The sequence below is a fragment of the Nipponia nippon genome, unplaced genomic scaffold, assembly GCF_047370975.1.
Source record: "Nipponia nippon isolate SJK-2023a ecotype South Korea unplaced genomic scaffold, ASM4737097v1 scaffold_6, whole genome shotgun sequence".
Classification (NCBI taxonomy): domain Eukaryota; kingdom Metazoa; phylum Chordata; class Aves; order Pelecaniformes; family Threskiornithidae; genus Nipponia; species Nipponia nippon.
This window is the reverse complement of record NW_028262380.1, coordinates 2,132,607-2,152,725: the sequence shown is the minus strand read 5'-3', so window position 1 is coordinate 2,152,725 and position 20,119 is coordinate 2,132,607. Positions and strand designations below refer to the sequence as shown.

At 54.4% G+C, this 20,119-nt stretch overlaps 2 protein-coding genes across 3 annotated transcripts; one reads left to right on the top strand and one right to left on the bottom strand.

The window, feature by feature from the left end:
• Positions 1 to 604: 604 nt before the first annotated feature.
• On the bottom strand, positions 605 to 14,432 carry CCT7 (chaperonin containing TCP1 subunit 7). Of its 2 annotated transcripts, XM_087735974.1 has the most exons (12): positions 14,301 to 14,432; positions 12,106 to 12,259; positions 10,612 to 10,718; positions 10,036 to 10,161; positions 9,320 to 9,372; positions 8,137 to 8,308; positions 6,375 to 6,539; positions 5,075 to 5,263; positions 4,361 to 4,458; positions 3,511 to 3,643; positions 2,174 to 2,380; positions 605 to 1,239 (listed from the first exon to the last, which is right to left on the bottom strand). In XM_087735974.1, the coding sequence occupies exons 1-12, from the start codon at positions 14,304 to 14,306 to the stop codon at positions 1,015 to 1,017; spliced, it is 1,635 nt and encodes a 544-aa protein (XP_087592100.1). In that variant the 5' UTR covers positions 14,307 to 14,432; the 3' UTR covers positions 605 to 1,014. The 2 variants fall into 2 exon arrangements, with proteins under 2 accessions (XP_087592100.1, XP_087592101.1); XM_087735975.1 differs by lacking the exons at positions 12,106 to 12,259; positions 14,301 to 14,432 and adding an exon at positions 10,280 to 10,427 and having other exon boundaries at positions 10,523 to 10,627.
• A 141-nt stretch (positions 14,433 to 14,573) lies between these two features.
• PRADC1 (protease associated domain containing 1) lies at positions 14,574 to 19,818 on the top strand. The gene is made up of 5 exons (XM_087735977.1): positions 14,574 to 14,841; positions 16,546 to 16,646; positions 17,336 to 17,445; positions 17,866 to 18,033; positions 19,248 to 19,818. The coding sequence occupies exons 1-5, from the start codon at positions 14,694 to 14,696 to the stop codon at positions 19,366 to 19,368; spliced, it is 648 nt and encodes a 215-aa protein (XP_087592103.1). The 5' UTR covers positions 14,574 to 14,693; the 3' UTR covers positions 19,369 to 19,818.
• Positions 19,819 to 20,119: the final 301 nt, after the last annotated feature.

The following is a 20,119-nucleotide window of genomic DNA, read 5'->3' as shown; positions in this document are numbered from 1 at the left end:
CTTTTCACGGACGACGGCTCGCACGCCGCCAAAAGGCGCTTCAGGCGAGATGAACGGCCGCGAGGGTCACCTTAAGGGACGCGCCGGGGGCCTCTGCGCCTGTCGCACGGCAGCGCTTTATGGACACGGCAGAAGTAACACGTTTTGCGGTGTAATGCACCATCCGCTTGCCTAATTAAACGAGATCTCAGAGGGTTGATACCAGCTAGATACCAACTTTCTTCCGCTGTCTTCCATTAACGCTTTCAACCTACCAGGCCCCTGCCTCCCCAAGAGAATTTTCCTGCCGGAGACGCCCCAAGCGCCCGGATCCGCCCCTACGCATCCCCCCGCCAGGGCCGGAGACATCAGCCACGAAAAGCAAAAAGCAAGTAGAAACGCCACCGAGCAGCAGCGAGGAGCTCCGAGGGAGGCGACGAGCGCAGAGGCGATCTGTCTGGGAAGCACGGGACACCGGGGTGCGCTAGGAGTCGGGCCTGCTGCCCAGCACAGCGCCTGCTTTGAAACGGGGCAAAAACCAGTATGAAAGGTTCACCTTTTCGCTCTAACCGCGAGCTACCACTCTGCCGAACGAAGCAAGCAGCAGAGAACAGAGGAACCCCCGTTGGCCACTGAAACGAAGTCATCTTTTTATTGTGTTTGCAACTGGGTTCAAAACCCCCAGCAGAAAGGAGGGGGGAAAAAAAAAACAAAACTATAAATACGAACCAACCCTACACGCGCTGCGCTACTGGCCAGCGCTGAAGAGGGCTCGGCTCAGCGCGGCTTCCCGGCGGAAGGCCGAGGCGAGCCTAAGGGGATGAGTGCTGTGTAGGAAATGTTGGGGCAGGGCATCTCGCGGGAGGTTGCCGCTGCCGAGGCCAAGATTTGACTCTAATTAAACAAGGCCAGTGGTTGCCTGTAAGCCCTCAAAATGACCATCTGGCGAACGGCCCGTTAATTAAGCTAGAAACCCATTTTTTTTCACTTTGCACATTGGAGGAGAGCTTCCCCGTCACCGACGGGCGCAGGGTCTCAGTGGTTGTGGGGTCTGCCTCGCCCCCGGCCCCGTCCGCTGGGCGCAGCGTCCACGGTGGAACGGGGGTTCTTGATGGTTTCGTCCACGGAGACAATGAGGCAGGCGGCTTCGGAGGCTGCCGTCAGGGCGTTGATGCGCACGATGGCCGGCTCCCACACGCAGGCCTCGAAGTTATCGGCGATGTCCTCGTTGTTCACGTCCACGCCGTACCACATACCTCCCTGGTGGGAGAGAAGAGGGAAGAGGGGCTCGTTATTGGGCTGGTCGGGACTTGGGGCCAGCACGCTGGGAAGCCCAGACGTGAGAATGTTCAGGGAGAGGCAGAGACTGGACCTTGCTGTAGGAAGGAAGAATATTTGAGGGAAAAACTAAAAAAAAAAACCCCAGAAAGTCTTTGTTGCCAGCAAACAGTGCCAGCGAAGCCTCATAAAGTAGGAGGTGCGCACCATTTCAGAAAGAAGCTGTAGAAGATTTACAGGACTGACTTCCACTCCACTGCTGTCTCACTCCCCGGCCCACAGCCCCCGTTTTTGCAGCCCAAGATACAGCCGCCCGTTTCGGGGTATTCCTCCTAACCTCACAACCATCAGCGGGATGAAACGTGGTGGGGGTGACCCGAGAAAGCGGCAGCTGCTTCCGAGAGAAGCAAAGGGGCAACCTCTACCTGCCTGAATGAGGAGTGGGTGTGCACGCACGCTCCACAAGGTCTGGAATGATCGCAAGCGTGACTTGGGGGTTTTGAACCGAGGCTCAAACACAATAAAAAGACCTTCGGTCTGCAGCTCCTCTGGAAAACACATGGCTCGGCCAACTTCTACACTCTAATTACTTTAATGTTTAATATAGAAGCCTCCCTCCTGACAAATGATGCATTTTTAAAAAGCAAATCAAAACTCCCAGCTCTAGAAGTCACCCGACAGCTGTGATCAAAGGGAAAACAGATCATTTCCTTTTATAGAAACCTGCACCAGGCCCACGCTCGCTCTGAAACCGAAACGCTGCACGTAATCAAAGAGGACACAGTCCTAACATGGGCATAGCTGAATTACACCGGATCCGTCCGGCTCAAGAAAAAAGAAAGAAAGAGAAAGAAAGAAAAATCACACACGCTGCTGGTTCCTCCCAACAGCCCTCGGTTCAAAGGTGGGCACCCACCTGCGCGTGCTTGGCTCGGAGCTTGTTCAGTATGTTGGTGGCATCAAAGCCGGCGTTGTCGCAGAGCTGGCGGGGAATGATCTCGAGGGCTTTAGCGTAAGCGCCTATCAGCAGCTGCTGCTTGCCTGGAATGGTCCTGGAATAGTCCCGGAGGTATTTGGAAAGCTCCATCTCGATCGCACCACCGCCGGCAACAACCGAGTCGTTCTGCAAGAAGAAGGGAAACTCTCACTCTCGTTCCAGGAATGGGGAGAGCAGGAAAGCCTCCTTTCCTGCAAGTGTTGCACCTCAGGGTGACGCAGACGCGCCAGGCCCGTGGGAAGCTGCAGCCCAGGCTGCTGCCATCCCTGGGAGCACCTCGCTGGGAGCTTCAGAAACAGGCCAAGAACCTCCAGCAGCAGCAACCAGCGGCTCCTTCCAGCTGTGCACAAGATAAAGGAGCGGTTTGGGGAGGCTGGACCAGGGGAGGGATGGCAGACCACGGCTCCCTTGTGCTGGGCAAGTTTCCCTCGCTTTTGTAAAGCATTCAAAATTAAAGATATTCACAGCAGCACTTTGCAGCCAAGTTCTGCTATTTTTTTCCCTTCCCTATTTTTTTTTCAGTAGGGAGATCAGGATGTTCTTTCTAAAAGCAAAACAGTTCAAAAAAAATCTTGACGTGCTTCTTCCCATCCCCTCAGGGCACTCAGCCTCAAAGCTGTTTTTAACCAGAAAACACCGCGTTAACACGTTAGCATGCCTAACCCAGAAACACCCGCAGCTAGGCAGCATCGATCACACAGGACCAGCAACTCCTCAAGCAGAGCTCACGTTCACACGTCCCTCAGACTTCCCTCTCGGTGCTCCCAGCCCCACTTCGCAGTCAGGGGACAGTCACCCCCTCAGGTCGGGCACCGAGAGGGAACAAGTGGCTTTAGCAGGTGCTGCCACGCACAGGGGATCAGCCCTGCTGTTCAAATCTACTGAAGATCTACCCAACGCACCCCAAATCTTGTGTTCCCTTGAGGACGGGGGTGTTGACAGAAGACACCACAACCCAGCAAGCACAAGTTACGACTGTACTGAAGAGAAGGCGAAAACCAGGCGTGCCTAAAAAGCGGTTGGCAATGCTACAGAGACAACACTGCTTTGGCCACGGAACAGCACTCGAGTTAATCGATCCGATGCTGCTTGTCTGCCTGCTCCACTCTACCGGCTGAGAGCTCCCGGCCTCTCCACAGAGACCTTAGCCAAACGCTGGTGTGTGAAAAGGTTTCTAGAAGGAGTTACAGCTGTGCCAGGTCCGATCGACAACCCCAAAGCCCATCCAGCAGGGAGGTATCTCCGCCAGTCCTTACCTTGATTGCTCTCCTGACAATCATGATGGCATCGTGCAGGGACCGTTCCGTCTCTTCCATGAACTGCTCCGCACCCCCTCGCAGGATTATCGTGCAGGTCTTCGCCTTCGGGCAGCCTGTGAAGAAGTTATACCTGCCGACGGCACAACACAAGAAGGGTTAAGGTGACGGAGAAGCAGTGCTGCTGCTGAGCAGGCTTTGCACCGATACGACAGCACAGGAACCGAGAAGTTCTTTACAAGCCAGACGCGTGAATGAAGCCGTTTCACCCTGCGCAGTGCCCCTATCGGATCTTGAGCTAAGAAGGAGCAGAACCTGGCAATATACAAGTGAAATTCAAGCTGACCCAGGAAAACCCACTCTCTCCCTGTTGCTAGGGCTTTGCGCTAAACCGGTGCTCTCATTTTCACTCGGCAGGAACACAGCAGATGCTAACAGACAGCCCCGGAGAGGATTTCTCCTCCAGCGACAGGAAGAACCCCATGATAGAGTACCCAGCTTCACTGGCACTCAATCGTACAGTGGGACTGCAGGATATCAGGGGAGCGCCACTCCCATCAACCCCAAAAGGCGTTGCTTTTAAGTTACGAATCAAAGAATACCACTCGGCTTTCTACAAGGCATTGGGGAATAAATATATATTTTTAACAGCATATAAAAGAGGTAACATTTAGATGAAAGCTTACTCCTGCCCCCTCCCTCAGCCTCATAAAAAGCAGAAATAATGCAATCTTGTTTTTGCACCGTCACCTTGAGAGATGCTCAAACCTGCCAACGCTCAGACCCTAATTTTTCAAACTTGTATGAGAGTGCTTACACAGGACTACAGGTTCACAGCTGACGTATTTACCTCTCTCCTCCAATCTGAGTCTCCTCAAAGAGTTCGCATCGGCCCAGGACATCATCCGACAGGGCACTGACACTAGTCTGAATGGAACCGCCGCAGGCCTGCACGGAAAGGAGATAAAGTGCGGCATTACCAACACTGACAAACAAGACAAATTTGCCCAGCAGGCTCCCGCTCTTCAGAGACAGCCCGGCCTTTTAGCTGATGCAAAACCACCCTGCAGGCCAGATTCAGGAAAAAATCCTTCTACTTTCCTCCCGTCTCAGGCATCTAGGCAGGCTACCAACATCAGAAACAATCCTCGACAGCAAAATAAGATTCTGCTTCTTCTAAGCGCTGACTCACAGGCTCTAGAGTCCAGCAGCTACACAAAGAAAGCTTAGGAAAAAAACACTCACGATGGAACAGGCAAGAACTACGGAAAATAAACCTCTACCGACCCGATGTACAGACCCTAATACGTAACAGCATCAGAGAAACAAAAAAGCAGCACAGATGCAATCAGTGTGTGATTGTTCAATCCATCAAGGAACAGCTTTGTCAGTACATGGCAACTTTACATAATAACCACATTGGAAAAAAAATACTTGATTTTAACTTTAAATCTTTGTAAGGAACAGTGTGTTCAGTCACCGATTGCTGCCCTGTTTTGGATGTGACCAGCTTGGCACTGTTAAAACGAAATCCAAGTCTTTATTCGGAAACAAGGCAGCTCACCATCATAGTTCGCTTGAGATCTTCTTCCGGGACACGGCCAGCACAAAACATGTCTCTGTCCGCGAAGTACTGAGTAGCCACATCACCGATAGGAAGTTTGGACAGGACGACTTTGGCTCCCGACTTGTGGATTTTGTCTAGCTTGTCATACAAGATGTTCCACTCGGCATCCACAATGGCCTGGTAATCCTGGCAGGGACGAGAGAGAACGGGACAAGCATTCACGTTACAGAGGGCTGCAAACGCCACGCCGCAGCGCCCGCAAAGGGAGAGCTCTTCTAAAACGAAGGCAGCAGCGACGCTGCTCTGCGCAGCCCTGGCAGACAACTGCTTTCCAAGACTCACAGGTGATTTTAGGTCACTCCATTTTATGCCGAAGAGCCACGTCTGTTAAAATGCTTCCAGCAGCAGAACTGAGTCAATAAAGGGGCTGGAGGAAGTGACAGAGAGGCAGTGGCAGCTCAGGAGAGCGAGCGCAAGGAGGGCGAAGGGATGATACAGGTGTCTGAGAGGTGTTTACAGGACTGCGCATGGATGTTGGGGTGGAGAGACTTACAGTATCCATCACAGAGGAAAAACACAGATCCTGAGAAGCCTCGTGCTTTACCAGCGCGCTCAGGCTTCACAAGCCTGTTGTGCCCTAGCAGTCAGTGAAACACAGCCACAGGCAGCTGGGAAAGCTTACGGAAGCACACAGCAACACCACACGCAGCAGCCGACTACAACAAAAAAGACCATCGTGTTCACCGTGGCAGAGAGGGGAACTTTAAGGACACCATTACTAAGATCACAGTGGGGCCAAGACCCCAAAAGCAAAGCACCCAGGGATCTTCAGATACCACAATTACGCAGGACCCAAATGCATGCAACACTGCGGTGCTTTCCAAGCAGGTGTCAGAGAATGACCATGTTTCATAAAGGTATTTTAACAAGATGGAAAGGCAACTACTGTCCAAACGGCCACCTTGTTTGCTGAAATACGCTGAAAGCTGTTCCAGCATTTAAAGCACTGCTTAAGAAGCTTTCCCTGGAAGGCCACTTGTTAGGCGTGAAGAAGTCACCACACAGCTGACGAGTTATGGCATGCCTGAGGCACAGTGACTGAGCAAACATGCCTTAAACTCGCTGTACTTCAAAGTCTGCCATACCCTTCTCCCAAACGAGGCAGCATAACCCATCAGCTATTTTCAGGGGGTGAAGGATGTGCAGAAGGCAATCCCATTTATCCCGCTGGCTCTCAAGCAGCCGCCGCGTCTTGCGGGCATGAGGAAGCACGACAGGCTCCCCTTTCGGCTCTTACCTCCACCGTGTTTACTCTGACTTCGGCATTGTCCTTCTCGGCTTTGAGCTCCAGCTCCACATTCAGCAAGGCGATCCTGGGAGACTGATACTTCTTGGGTTGCATTTCAAACCCAGCGTAAGAGAACGTCTTCTTAAAAGCGACTCCGGCCACCAGCTGGGAGTCCTTGAAGACAGGGATTTGCGTTAGGCTCAGCTCCCAAGGTTTTCTCAACAGGGTTAGTAACTCCCACAGGAGACTCCCTGCTTTCAGAGTCCTCATTTACAAAGCGCTCACCAACAGCTGTCTCCTTTGATTAACCCACTTTTAGAGAAAATAAGCAGCAAATATTTTCTTCTCTCTGTTCACAAAACCAGCTTCTATCACTTCCTTTCTACCCCTCAAGACACCGCAGCAAAAGATGCTATATACAATCTGAAGATCAAGGGATGGAGCAATCTGTTCTCTCTCTGATGTCTTTCCCATTTCTACCCTTTGAAGATGGATGCTTCTCATCCACAGCCCCACGCTCGGGGGTTTTGTTTGCCCTGGTTTGTTTTTCCAAGCTCCACCACCACCTCTGGGATTGTTTTGCAGCTGGACTGCCCTGCCCAACACCGCTCCCTGAAGCGGTCTTCTTGACTTCATGGCTGGGAGAGAAATCAGCATCTAAATCTCCTACCCCGTGAGTATCTAACCACACACTGCAGGCTTGGCTCTGCCCCGTCACTGAAGCCCAGGGGGTCCCTGTCCCTCCTAACAGACGACAAGCACGGACTTTCCCTGCTCTGGCTGACAGGGTGAGATGACCCAGGATCTCTCGCAAGCCAACCTCGAGAAGTACCATGCTAAATTATTTGCCCCATCCTCGTACGGGTCTCCAGGGAGTCCGACAGAGGAGTACAAGGGCCAAATGCTACGGAGTAGGGAGAGCCGCTTTTATGCGGAACGGGAGACACCACCCTCCCCAGGGGACCAATTTCTGCAAGCCTCAGAATACCAGCAGGCCCAGACACCACAAAAACAGATGCTGAAAGGTTCCTAATTCACTAAATTAGTTGTCTGGGCAAGATAATGGCATAATTATAACGTCTCTTCTCAATGAAAATGCTCATGCAGAGTGTTTACAGACGGTAACAGCCACAGCATAATAATTCAGAGAGACTGTGGCGCGCTTTACTTTTCAGCAGAAGGGTCCCAAGTGACGGGCCAAACCTACACAGGGTACAGGCAGGAGAGAGCACGGACACACCGGCTGTCCACAGCCCAAGAACAACTTCCTACCACGTACCCGCATGCAGTCCCGTACACGGCAGGTATTCCAGCACGGTGGTATAAACCACACAGCCCGTCTGCCCTGCCCACCGCTAGATCAGCTCCTTCACGACGTTTTCTTTGCATTTTTCCCAAGCCAGTACTCATGCATACTACCAGGACTGTATGGCTTTTGGTTCCAGAAGGAACAAAGACTTCCCACCAAAAAAAAAAAAATATTTCATTATTTGCAGAGATATAAATGGAATTTGTATCAGTAACAACATTCGCTGCAGAGGGTGGGGAGATAAGACTGCATTTGGCTCAAGAAAACAGATTCTCTACCTACAGAAAAGAAATCCAGCCCTACTCCCTAAGCTTCTTCCTCACAACGACAGCTTTGTTTTGCTTTGGTAATTCCCGAACAGGCATTATCAAACCAGGCTGCATTTCTGCTGGAGTCAACCCACCAAAGGAGCTGTGATCGCTGTCTCCTACCCTTTCCCACACAGGCTCTGACAGAACTTACTTCCAAAGCACCTCCTTGCACCTTCTTTATTCCAATCATTTTGAGTTGTAACAAGTCATCTAACATCATGACAGCATCTACGACCATCTTGGAGAAAAACTCCTTGCTCTGGGAGATCAGCTTAGAGCTCAGAGCTGTGGCCGCACACTTCTCCAGCAGGCTTCTCTGCTCACTGCAAGAAAGAAAGAAAAAACAAGGTCTTGTTCACTTGGCGATTCTTTTCACAAGCTCACAAAACACGGTGCATGGCGTGATTGATCCACTCTGATAGGAGCAAAGATCAGCTCCCTTCTATCGATGGGGAAAGCAAGGCGCACAGATGTCAAAGTACGATTCTCCCTTTTAGAGCCCAAGCATCAGACTAGCACTGACCAGGTCGGTTGGCTTTTAGACACCAAGCCCTGAGCAAAACAGCAGGGCTCAGCATCCTCTCCTTCATCCGAAGGCAGTAAGAATTTTCTAAAACCCTCTAAAGGTGGCACATTTGCCAAAGCATTAACTCAGGTAACGTACGCCGTAACAGAGTGGATGATACAAGGGACACCAGGAAACATGGATCCAACTCCCAGGCTCTATCACCCACGTTACTGCTGACCACAACAACTACTGTATTTCGCGTCACAGGACAGTAGAAAGGATACAACTCATTTTGGTTTATTTAAGATGGTTACACAATTCAACTTGAAGCCTTACTGCAGGTATTAGTAAGGTCAGATCAAGCAGACAAGAGCTTAAAATGCAGGGAGAAAAGGAACTCTCGTATTCTCACCTCGTTTCCTTACTGCTATTAGCTATCTAACTTCGTGTATGCAACAGCTAAAAAGCGATCTGATTTTCAGAGAAGCGCTGAGCATTTAACACTGCCGCTGACTGCAGCAAAGGCTGCAAGTCTCCACCACCACTGGAAAAAAGAAATCAGGCCACTTATTTTGGTACCTAGCTTCCTCCATGTGCACTGGAAGACACCGGCCTATATACTTTGCTGCAGCCCAAGTGAGAGCACGGTGTCTCCCCTGGAGGAGCAGGAAACTCCAAAAGCTCCAAAATAGCTCCAGTGTGGGGCTGCAGCTGCTCAGCTCAACCTCGAGACCTCAGCCAGAGCCACAGCCGAAGTCAGAAACGCCCTCGCACCAGCTAACTGAAGCCCAGCTACACAACCAGGTCATCTGTAAGGGAAACTTACTCTTTATCTTCCTTCTTCACTGCAACAGCAATGTCTTTGATCTTGTTTACAGCCTGTCAAAACACAAGCCAACAGCTGGATTAATGATTCTTGCTCATAAGCTGATCAGATCTCCAACTTTTCTCTTTGTATTTTATGTCACCTTTTATTTCCTACTTCAGCACCACTGAAGTTTCAAGCATTTAAACTATTCCACCCCTTCCAGCACAGTAATTCTAAGAAACACATCAACGTAAGTTTAAGAGGACTGGGAAGAGGCTCAGAGCTGCTCCACTGTTTTCAGCAGAGATCTGGGGAACCAAAGGGCTACTGAAGGAGTTAACCTCCAGAGAAGGTTCAGGTTAACGGGACTGATGTGCTTCACGGGACGTAAGGTTTACCAAGGAGTAGCACCGATCAGGAGAATGGGAAATCAATTTTCCCACTTACTCTTCCTTGGAGCAAAACCAAAGGAAGCAATAGCGCTCAAGAGGTACTAGCTGGCAATAACAGCTCACTGACACCAGAGAAGGCAGCTGATGTTTGCAGTAAGACATCCTGCGATTGCTACTGTCACCCCCCACGCCCATTCATTACTGACTTTTGCCTGGAAGTGTGTTATTTTCCCTCTTTGGCACAGAACTCCTCTCCCCAGGCGCTCTGGTGGAGCCCAATACACCCCTCAGCTCTGCAGCAGCAGCCGAGCCCTTCCTTGGCTACGAGCAGTGCTGCCTTACCAGCTGCGTTGCTGTGCGGAAAGCACGGATGATGATTTGAGGATGGAGGCCTTCCTCCACGTAGGGCTTCACTTGTTTCAGGAACTCAGCAGCAAGCAGAGTTACAGACGTTGTACCATCACCAACCTGCATGGAGAGAAAACGCTCTGTGTCACCCGCACACTGCAGAGCCGCTGTGACAGCAGCTCCAAAACCATGCAAAGGCTTCCAGAGGAAATCAGATTTCATAATTTTCTCTGCTCACAGATTTGCGGCTGGATTCTTTAGTGATTAAGAAGGGCTGGGTTCGGACTACATCCCGTTTGAGGTGAAGTCTCATTTCCCAGTCACCTATGTTCATGAAACATTGTACTTTGTACCTCTGAAGTTTCCAAACCACCCATCAGATCTGGCTGAAACAGCGTAAAAGATTCAAAAGTCATCACAAAACAGAAGGCATCAATAAAGAAACCAGAATAAATGCCAGCACTCCATGAGCAACTCCCACCTGTTAACACCAAGTCCACACAACCACTGACAGGAGCAAGCTCGCTGCTGCGTGTTATGCTTCCGAGCGCAGCCGGGCTACCCTCCTACCTCTGCATCTTGAGATTTGGCAATGTCCACTAACGTCTTCGCAGCCGGATGGACAACATCGAGGAGCTTCAGGATGGTGGCACCATCGTTAGAGATGGTGGCTTTGCCTAGGATTGATATACAAAAGGACGTCAAGCTCGACTGCCGCAAGTAAAGCCCTGGTCACTCTGAAAGGGCACCCCAACACCCACGGGAGCTTTTCAGACCTCAGAGAGACATTAATACAACAGTAACTTCAGACCAGCCAGCCTCGCTGTGCTTCACCAGTTCACCTTGCAGGTCAAATGTGTCCCCAACCTGTTATTACGCTACAGTGCTCCCCAATCAAGCCCTGGTCCTGCATCACTGTGAATTTTGTTATGTCTAAACAACCACAGGCTTGCATCCCCAATTTCCACTTGAAAGTAACTTTTCTTCAGCCAAATGACTGTTGTTTTTCTCCTGTGCAATTTCAGATGTGATCATGATATTTTAATATGCTCCTGCAGCCAGATACACAACTGTAAAGTGGCTGAAAAGCAAAGTGAAGGGGTCACCCCCACGGAGAGGGGGAGCCCAGAGCAGCTGTTTCACAGAGGGTGTCTCAGCAGGTGCCTCCATTCCATATTAACAGCGTCTTTTTAGTCCATTTTTGGAGCAGATTAAGTGAATTTCGTCTCAGTGGAGAACAACTCTTCACACCAACTCACAGAGGCTTTAAATTTATTTCCCTCTTACTTCTCAATAGCCTCCCAGACAGATCAAAACAGATATTCTAGCCTGACACTCACATGAAGAGACTAGAAATCAATCACAGTAGTTATTATGGAAATTTAAATCCAATTCTCCTTTTTAATAAAAGTTACTACAGTTCCCGTTTGCAAAAACTATTTAAAGACCTTCCACCTCACCCTTCAGTACCAGCAATAAAAAACCACAAACTAAACATCTGTTTGGTGACTTCACACAAGTCTTTTCCGAGGGGGGGACAAGTCTTATCCCTAAATCACACCCACAAAATCAACCCAGTAACATCCACTGACCTCACGCTCAGCCACAAGTGCTGAGTAACTCCACACATATTACAAGCCTCATTTAAAAAAAAATAAATAAATAGAGGTGGTCAGGGATAGCTGAAGACCAGGTTCAAGACACTCGGAAACCTCCTTTCTGGTATGGACCTTCTCATATCTAGTCCCACTAGCCTAAAAACAAAGACCACAGTTGCTTTAAATCAGACTAGCAGCCAGCAAACAGGTAGTTCCTCAGGCAGGTGTGACAATCTTCTTCCCTTAACAGCGGAGGCCAGAGTCAAGGCGTTAAACTGAACAGAAACAGAGGCTGAACCTCTGTTGTGAGAGTTAAGTTTAGTATGGGGTGAGGAAGTTGAAGTTTGCGTATATGCAAATGCCCATTTTAACTGATATGAAGATATAAAGCGCGTGCACTGCCCTTGGAGATTATTTCTGAGCCATTTTTCTACATGGCTGTGACAGGCCACTGCCCAGCGCTTACCCCGGTCATCCACAATGAGCTTGTCCATGCCCCGAGGTCCCAGGGTAGTGCGCACGGCTTCCGCAATAACCTGGCAGGCATTGATGTTGCTGACGAGCTGGGGGATCCCCTGCGAGGTGTCCGTCCCCTCCTTCAGCAGGATAACCGGTGTTGGCTGAAGAGAGAACCCACAGTAGAGCCGTTACTCCAATCCCAACAACCTGGAGCTAACTCCTCACACAGCCCAGTAAGCTACCATCACACAAAAAGGCCGAGATCAAAAACTGCAGCCTCCTTAAAATTCCTCTGCCTTCACGCGAGCTAACTGCTTTCCACCTCCTATTGCTCCCACAGCGTAACTGGAACCCAAGTAACAAGCGACAGGACAAGAGGGAACGGCCTCAAGCTGCACCACGGCAGATTTAGGTTGGATATTCGGAAAAACTTCTTCCCCAAAAGGGCTGTCAGGCCCTGGCCCAGGCTGCCCAGGGCAGGGGTGGAGTCCCCATCCCTGGAGGTACTTGAAAGCTGGGTAGACATGGTGCTTAGGGACATGGTTTAGTGGTGGCCTTGGCAGTGCTGGGTTAACAGTTGGACTTGATGATCTTAAGGGTCTTTTCCAACCTTAACGGTTCTACGAATTCACCCAAGTGTCTCCAGTGCACACTCCGGGACCGTACTGTAACTGTCCCCAAAAGTGGCCTTCCTCCGTGCAGCGTAGTTCAGCAAAGTTCTGATTGCAATGCTAGACTGGAGAAGACAATACTTGCAGTAACTACTGAGAGAGAGGGGAACTGCATGAGTGCTGCAACTGGATTAGTGGTTTTTTTATTATAGTGCCAGCAAAATGCTCAGCAGAACAGGCACAACAGCCCCTTCTCCGTCACCCCTCAGATCAGAGCCCAAGCTGCCCCAAGGATAGCAACTGCTGAAAGACGCTTTCACAGAGAGGACGTGGCAGACGAACACAATTTAAGTGATGCTCAGAGGGCTGGAACACCTCTCCTATGAGGACAGGCTGAGAGAGCTGGGGTTGTTCAGCCTGGAGAGGAGAAGGCTGCGGGGAGAGCTCAGACCACCCTTCCAGTACCTGAAGGGGGCCTACAGGAAAGCTGGAGAGGGACTTTTTACAAGGGAGCATAGTGCTGGGACAAGGAATAACGGCTACAAACTGAAAGAGGGCAGACTTAGATTAGATATAAGGAAGAAATTCTTCACCATGAAGGTGGTGAGGCCCTGGACCAGGCTGCCCAGAGAAGCTGCGGATGCCCCATCCCTGGCAGTGTTCAAGGCCAGGCTGGATGGGGCTCTGAGCAACCTGGTCCGGTGGGAGGTGTCCCTACCTGTGGCAGGGGGTTGGACGAGATGGTCTCTAAGGTCCCTTCCAACCCAAACCATTCCCTGATTACAGCTGCCTGACAACAAACTGTGCTGGAGACGGCTCAGAGGATACCAGAGGCCAGAGCAGCCAAGGGCTTCTCGCTGCTCTGAGCGCGCACCAGCCCTTTTCAGAAAGCAAACGTGCCTTGCAGGCAAAGCTCGAGCACAGTCCAAACACAGCCAAAGCTGGTGAGGCACCCGGTTTTAAACAACCACCTGCGGGCAGAGAGCAAAATTACACTATGACTGCTGCACTAAGGAGTGACAAAGCTGGTGCTGAGGGTCCGATGTGTGAGTACGAGAGGGGTGTGAGAAACACAGATCCTAAATCCCGCAAAGATCTCGTGGAAGAAAACGCACCGAGTTCTCCCACGCCCACCAGAGGAGAGATCTCAATGGAAAAGGAACCTTGGCATCCCCGAGGAAATCCGGGCGGAGGCAGACACACCGCCCGTGTGCCGCCGCCTGCCTGCTCCCGAGCAACCGGGCCCGGAGCTGGGGAGCGCCGGAGCCGAAGGGGCCCCGCAGCCGGGGGAGGAGCTGGGCCCTGCGGCGGAGGGGGACGCGGAGGCCGCGTCTCCGGGAGCTGCACGACTGCAGCTCCCACCCAGCGCCCGGCGGGAACCGGGGCCCGACGTGCCCCCTCACGCCCCGGGTAGCGGCAGGCCTCTGCGGCAGGGCGGCCTCCGCCACCCCCGCCCGCTCCCCTCCCGAACGCCCACCGGCGCCGCCACAACCCCGCCAAACACGGCCCCCGGAGGGTGGCGGGGGCCGATCGCACCGCCCCCGGGCGGCGGAGCGCGGCGGAGGGGAGGATGGCGGCGGATGGGACTCACCATCATCCTGGCGCCGCTCCTCGCTGCCCGCGCCTCAGCCAGGCCCCGCCCCACAATGCACCGCGCCCGCCGAGAAGCTTCCCCGGGGCGGGAGGGGAAGCGCGCGTTGCTAGGCGACCGCTTCCGGCCGCGCTCTATGGTACGGGCGGACAGAGCGGCCCCGGGGAGGTGCCCTTCCTTCCCGAACAGCATAGAGAGGCAGGGAGGCCCGGGAGGGCGGTTCACTATTTGTCAAGGGACGGAGCGGGCACACGGCCAGCAGGGCTGGTGGATGGAGCTTTATTTGGCAGGGCCGGTGAGGGGAGACCGAGGCCCCGCCGCCCCGGGAGCGGTCACCGAGCTGACCGGGACGGAGAGCGCAGCCGGGGCCTTCCCCAATCTCTCAGGAGATTGATGGCGGCGCCGGCCAATAGAAAGGCGAGCGGCGTGGGCGCCGCCAATGGGCGCGGGGCGGGGGCGGGGCGGCTGGCGGCGCCGGGCGCAGCCATGCTCCGCCGTTCGCTCTGGCTCTGCCTCTGCCTCTGCTCCTGCCCGGCCCGCGGTGAGTGCGACCGACCCGGCCCCGGCCCCCGCACCGACCCGGCCCCGGCCCTGGCCCCCGCACCGCCCCGACCGGCCCCGGCCCCCCGCACCGCCCGGCCGGCTGCCTTTCCCCTCGGCGCGCCGCCATCCGGCTGCATTCCCCTCCTGCACCCCGGCCCCGTTGCGTTTCCCCTCGGTGCACCCCAATCCTGGTGCATTTCCCCTCCTGCTCCCCAATCTGGGTGCATTTCCCATCACTGCACCCCAACCCCATTGCATTTCCCCTCCTGCACCCCAGTCTGGGTGCATTCCCCCTCACTGCACCTCAACCCCATTGCATTTCCCCTCCTGCACCCCAATCTGGGTGTATTTTGCCTCCATGCACCGCCATCCAGCTGCATTTCCCCTCTGTGCACTGCAATTCAGGTGCATGTCCCCTCGCTGCACCCTGTCACCATTGCATTTGCCTTCCATGCACCCCAACCCCATTGCATTCCTCCTCCTGCACCCCAATCCGGCTGCATTTCCCATCACTGCACCACAACCCTGTTGCATTTCCCCATCCAACACCCCAATCTGGCTGCATTTCCCGTCAGTGCACCCTGTCTCCATTGCATTTCCCCTCCTGCACCCCAGTCTGCGTGCATTTCCCCTACATGCACCGCAATCGAGGTGCATTTCCCCTCGCTGTACCCTGTCACCATTGCATTTCCCCTCCTGCACCCCAATCCGGGTGCATTTCCCCTCGGTGCACCCCAACCTAATGGCATTTCCCCATCCAGCACCTCCTTCTGGGTGCATTCCCTGTTCAGCACCCCAATCCGGAGGCATTTGCCATCACCACACCCCAGCTCCATTGCATTTCCCCTCCTGCACCCCAATCCAGGTGCATTTCCCATGACTGCACCCCCACCTAACTGCATTTCCCCATCCAGCACCTCCTTCTGCATGCATTTCCCCTCTTGCACTCCAATCTGGGTGCATTTTGCCTCCCTGCACTGTGGTCCAGGTGCATTTCCCCTCGCTGCACCCTGTCTCCATTGCATTTCCCCTTCTGCGCCCCAATCTGGGTGCATTTCCCCTCCATGCACCCAACCCCATTGCATTTCCCCTCCGTGCACCCCAATCTGGGTGCATTTTGCCTCCATGCACCGCCATCCAGCTGCATTTCCCCTCCATGCACTGTGATCCAGGTGCATGTCCCCTCGCTGCACCCTGTCTCCATTGCATTTCCCTTCCATGCACCCCAACCCCATTACATTTCCACATCCAGCACCCCAGTCCAGGTGCATTTCCCCTCCATGAACCCCAGCTCCATTACATTTCCCCTCGTGCACCCCAACCCCATTGCATTTCCCCTCCTGCACCCCAATCCGGCTGCATTTCCCCTCCATGCACCCCAACCCCGTTGCACTTCCCCACCCAGCACCCCATCCCAAGGGCATTTCTTTTCAGGACGCCTCAGTCCAAGCGCATTTCCCCTCTGTGCAACCCGATCCGGGTGCGTGTCACCCCTATCCCCTCCGTGTTCCGACTGCATTTTCCCCTTCCACCCCAGTCCCGGTGCCTTCCCCCCATCTGGAAATCGGCGCTGGCGTTGCCGAAGGGTCTGTTCCCTTCAGCGTGCTGCAGTTCAGGACCGGTAGCTGGATATTTTCCCTTTTCTCCCAGGAATTTTCCCTTTTGTTTTCTCTGCCTCTCACCTCTCTCTGTGCACGCCCAGGTTTACGCATCCATGAATACCTGTATTTTCAAGTGCTGAGCCCGGGAGACATCCGCTACATCTTCACCGCCACTCCCGCCAAGGATTTTGGCGGTGTGTTTGTAAGTATTAAGAACTGAATTTGTCTTGGGTCCCCCCATCCTAATATTTCTCCGCTGCAGGACCCGGTGATTTGAAGCCTTTTATAAAAATGTAGCTAATTGCTCTTCCGTGAGCCTTTCCCTAAGGAAGGAGGCACACGCTGGTCCCTGCCTTCAGCCTCAGCGGGCTTTCGGAGGGGGAGTTTGGTCCCACGTGTGGTCAGGGAGCGCATGCCCCGCTCTGTCCTCCTCCAGGGGCTGAGAGAGGCACAGCCGCGTCCCAGGAGGGCTCGTCGGGCTCCCACGGGGAACGGCAGGGAGAAACCAACGGGTCTTACAGATGTGAGACCTTTCCCCGAATAAATCCGGGGATGCAGGAGCAGATCTGCTAGGAAACGTGTGGTACATCGACGTGACCGGAGGAAAAGATGCTTTCTGGCTCTGCACGTGTTCCCCGGGAGCACTTGTATGTATGGGCGGTGCCGTGCCTCAGTTTCCCCTCCCCATGGTCACACCAAGGTCTAGGCAAGCTCGGGACAGCTCCGCAGAGGCTGGAAAGGGGCAACCAGCGTCCCTGCACCGGGAAGCCCTAAAATCTCCCGCAAAGCCCACCCCGCAGGGGGATCAGCAGAGCACAGGACAGCGGGGCCGGCCGCGGCAGGGCTGGGAAGCCACCCCTCACTCACCCCTGCCCGTCTCCCTTCTCGGAGAACACAAGGTACGACCAGATCCACCTGGTCCCGGCGGATCCCCCCGAAGCCTGCGGAGAGCTGAACAATGGCGTTTTCATCCAGGACCAGATCGCTTTGGTGGAGAGGGGGTACGTCTGGCGTCGCGGGAGCTGTTTGGGGGGACCCTCAGGCAGGAGGGGTGACAGTGCCACGGACACGTTTTCCCATCACCTCCAGCTTCTTCCCGTGACTTACCTGTGGGTATACAAGGAAAACGTGAGGTTGCTCCTACACCAGAGCGTTTCATGTGGCGTCTCTTAGAAAACAGCCTGCGCCAAGTTGGAAAACAGCCCTATTTTATTTTATTTTTTTTTTAGGAGAGAGTGGCAGGGTGTGGGCAGCCTGTTCCTAAAATACAGGCTCAAAGAGGAGCAGGGTTTGGGGGAGGCGCGGGGCCAGCGAGACAGTCCCTGGTTCGGGCATTTCCAGGCAAGCTCCGGCACTTGCAGGTTTCGTACCTGCCGAGGATCTGCTTGTGGCCACCAAAGATCTGTCGCTCTCTGCCCCAGGGGTTGCTCGTTCCTGTCGAAGACGCGTGTGATCCAGGAGCACGGCGGACGGGCGGTGATCATCGCAGATAACGCCTACGATAACGACAGCTTCTACATCGAGATGATCCAGGACAGCACCAGGCAGACAGCCGACATCCCCGCGCTCTTCCTGCTGGGCAGGGACGGGTAGGTGCCTCGGCCAATGGATGTCTCATCTTCCCATGCGTGGAATATCCCACGGGAAGGGCCAAGCGACAGCCTTGTCCCCACAAAACAGGGATCAGCGTGTCCCACCTGGGCTTGGTGAACCAGATTTTTAGCGAATTCACTCACTTTGGGGCCGGTCCTGTTCAATATCTTCATTGATGATCTGGATGAGGGGATTGAGGGCACCTTCAGGAAGTTTGCAGGTGACACCAAGTTGGGTGGAAGTGTCGATCTGCTGGAGGGCAGAAGGCCCTACAGAGGGACCTGGCCAGGCTGGAGCTATGGGCCCAGGCCACTGGGTGAGGGTCAACAAGGCTCAGGGCCGGGTCCTGCACTTGGGTCACAACAACCCCAGGCAACGCTACAGGCGTGGGGAGGAGCGGCTGGGAGCTGCCTGGTGGGAAAGGGCCTGGGGGTGCTGGTCGACAGCCAGCTGAACGTGAGCCAGCAGTGTGCTCAGGTGGCCAAGAGGGCCAGTGGCATCCTGGCTTGTATCAGGAACAGTGTGGCCAGCAGGAGCAGGGAGGTGATGGTGCCCCTGTGCTGGGCACTGGTGAGGCCGCCCCTCGAATGCTGTGCTCAGCGCTGGGCCCCTCACCCCAAGGCGGCCATGGAGGGGCTGGAGCGTGGCCAGAGCAGGGCAGCGAGGCTGGGGCAGGGGCTGGAGCCCAAGGCTGGGGAGGAGCGGCTGGGGGAGCTGGGGGGGCTCAGCCTGGAGAAGAGGAGGCTGAGGGGAGCCCTCATCGCTCTCTGCAACTGCCTGAAAGGAGGCTGGAGCCGGGGGGGTCGGTCTCTTCTCCCCAGGAACAAGCGATGGGACGAGAGGGAACGGCCTCAAGCTGCGCCAGGGCAGGTTTGGGTTGGGTATTGGGAAAAACTTCTTCCCCGAAAGGGCTGTCAGGCCCTGGCCCAGGCTGCCCAGGGCAGGGGCTGAGTCCCCATCCCTGGGGGGTATTTCAAAGCCGGGGAGATGTGGTGCTTGGGGACATGGGTTAGTGGTGGCCTTGGCAGTGCTGGGTTAACGGTTGGACTCAATGATCTTAAGGGTCTTTTCCAACCTTAACGATTCTGTGGTTCTATAAATAACCCGCAGAGTTTCTCTTTGAGCCAGTTTGCGGTTTATGCTCGCATCTGGGCTCCGTTCTCCCAACTCCGGTGGCTCAGGCGCGCCCGTCGCCTCTTTATCCTTCCAGGTACATGATCAGACGCTCCCTGGAGCAGCACGGGCTCCCCTGGGCCGTCATCTCCATTCCCGTCAACGTCACCAGCATCCCCACCTACGAAATGATGCAGCCCCCCTGGACCTTCTGGTAGCAGCAGGAGGCTGCGGCGGATCGAGGGCTTCTCGGTGGATCCCAGGAGCTTGCCCCAGGGACCAGGTATGAGGAAAGGGGTCCCGACGCGCTCCAGAGATCCCACCGCCCAGCCTCGCCGGATTCAGCAACGAGGAGATCTTTCTGCTGCCGCCGGCGCGCGGCTGAAGAGCAAACACCAGCACCCGCAGTGGGAACCTCGAGCCTGGCGCCGAGCACCCGTCGTAGTGACTTTCTGGGAGGGAGGCGGTGGCCCAGAGCAGGCCAGCACTTCCCCGAGGAACATCTTAACGGGGCACAAGATGCCAGCAGAGAGGGATGCAGGGTTACGCGGATGCGGTCGGAAAGGGACGGGAGAGTGAGGTACAGGCATGGTCTGCGCTAGCAGGACTCGCCCAGCATCTGTTTATTTTTGTCTGAGCTAATGAAGTCTGAACAAGTTTTAGAGAAAGGGAAGTTTCTCTTTTTTTTCAGGGGATGAAGGAACAAATCTCATCCCCTAATGATGTCTTTCCTAGGAGACTTCCCAAGGTGCCTCCTGCAGCCGGGGCAGGGCTCCCGTCAGACCCCGATGCGGCACGGCGGGGTCGTGCACAAAAACAGCCCCACAGGACAGCGCTGCCTCCGGCACCCGTCCCCGAGGGCGGGCGGGTGGCAGAGCAGAGCCCAGACCTCGGCGGGTGGCTACTCCCTCACCCCCAGACCTCCGCGTCCCCACTGGGACCAGCCCCTGGATCGCAGCACTCATCTCC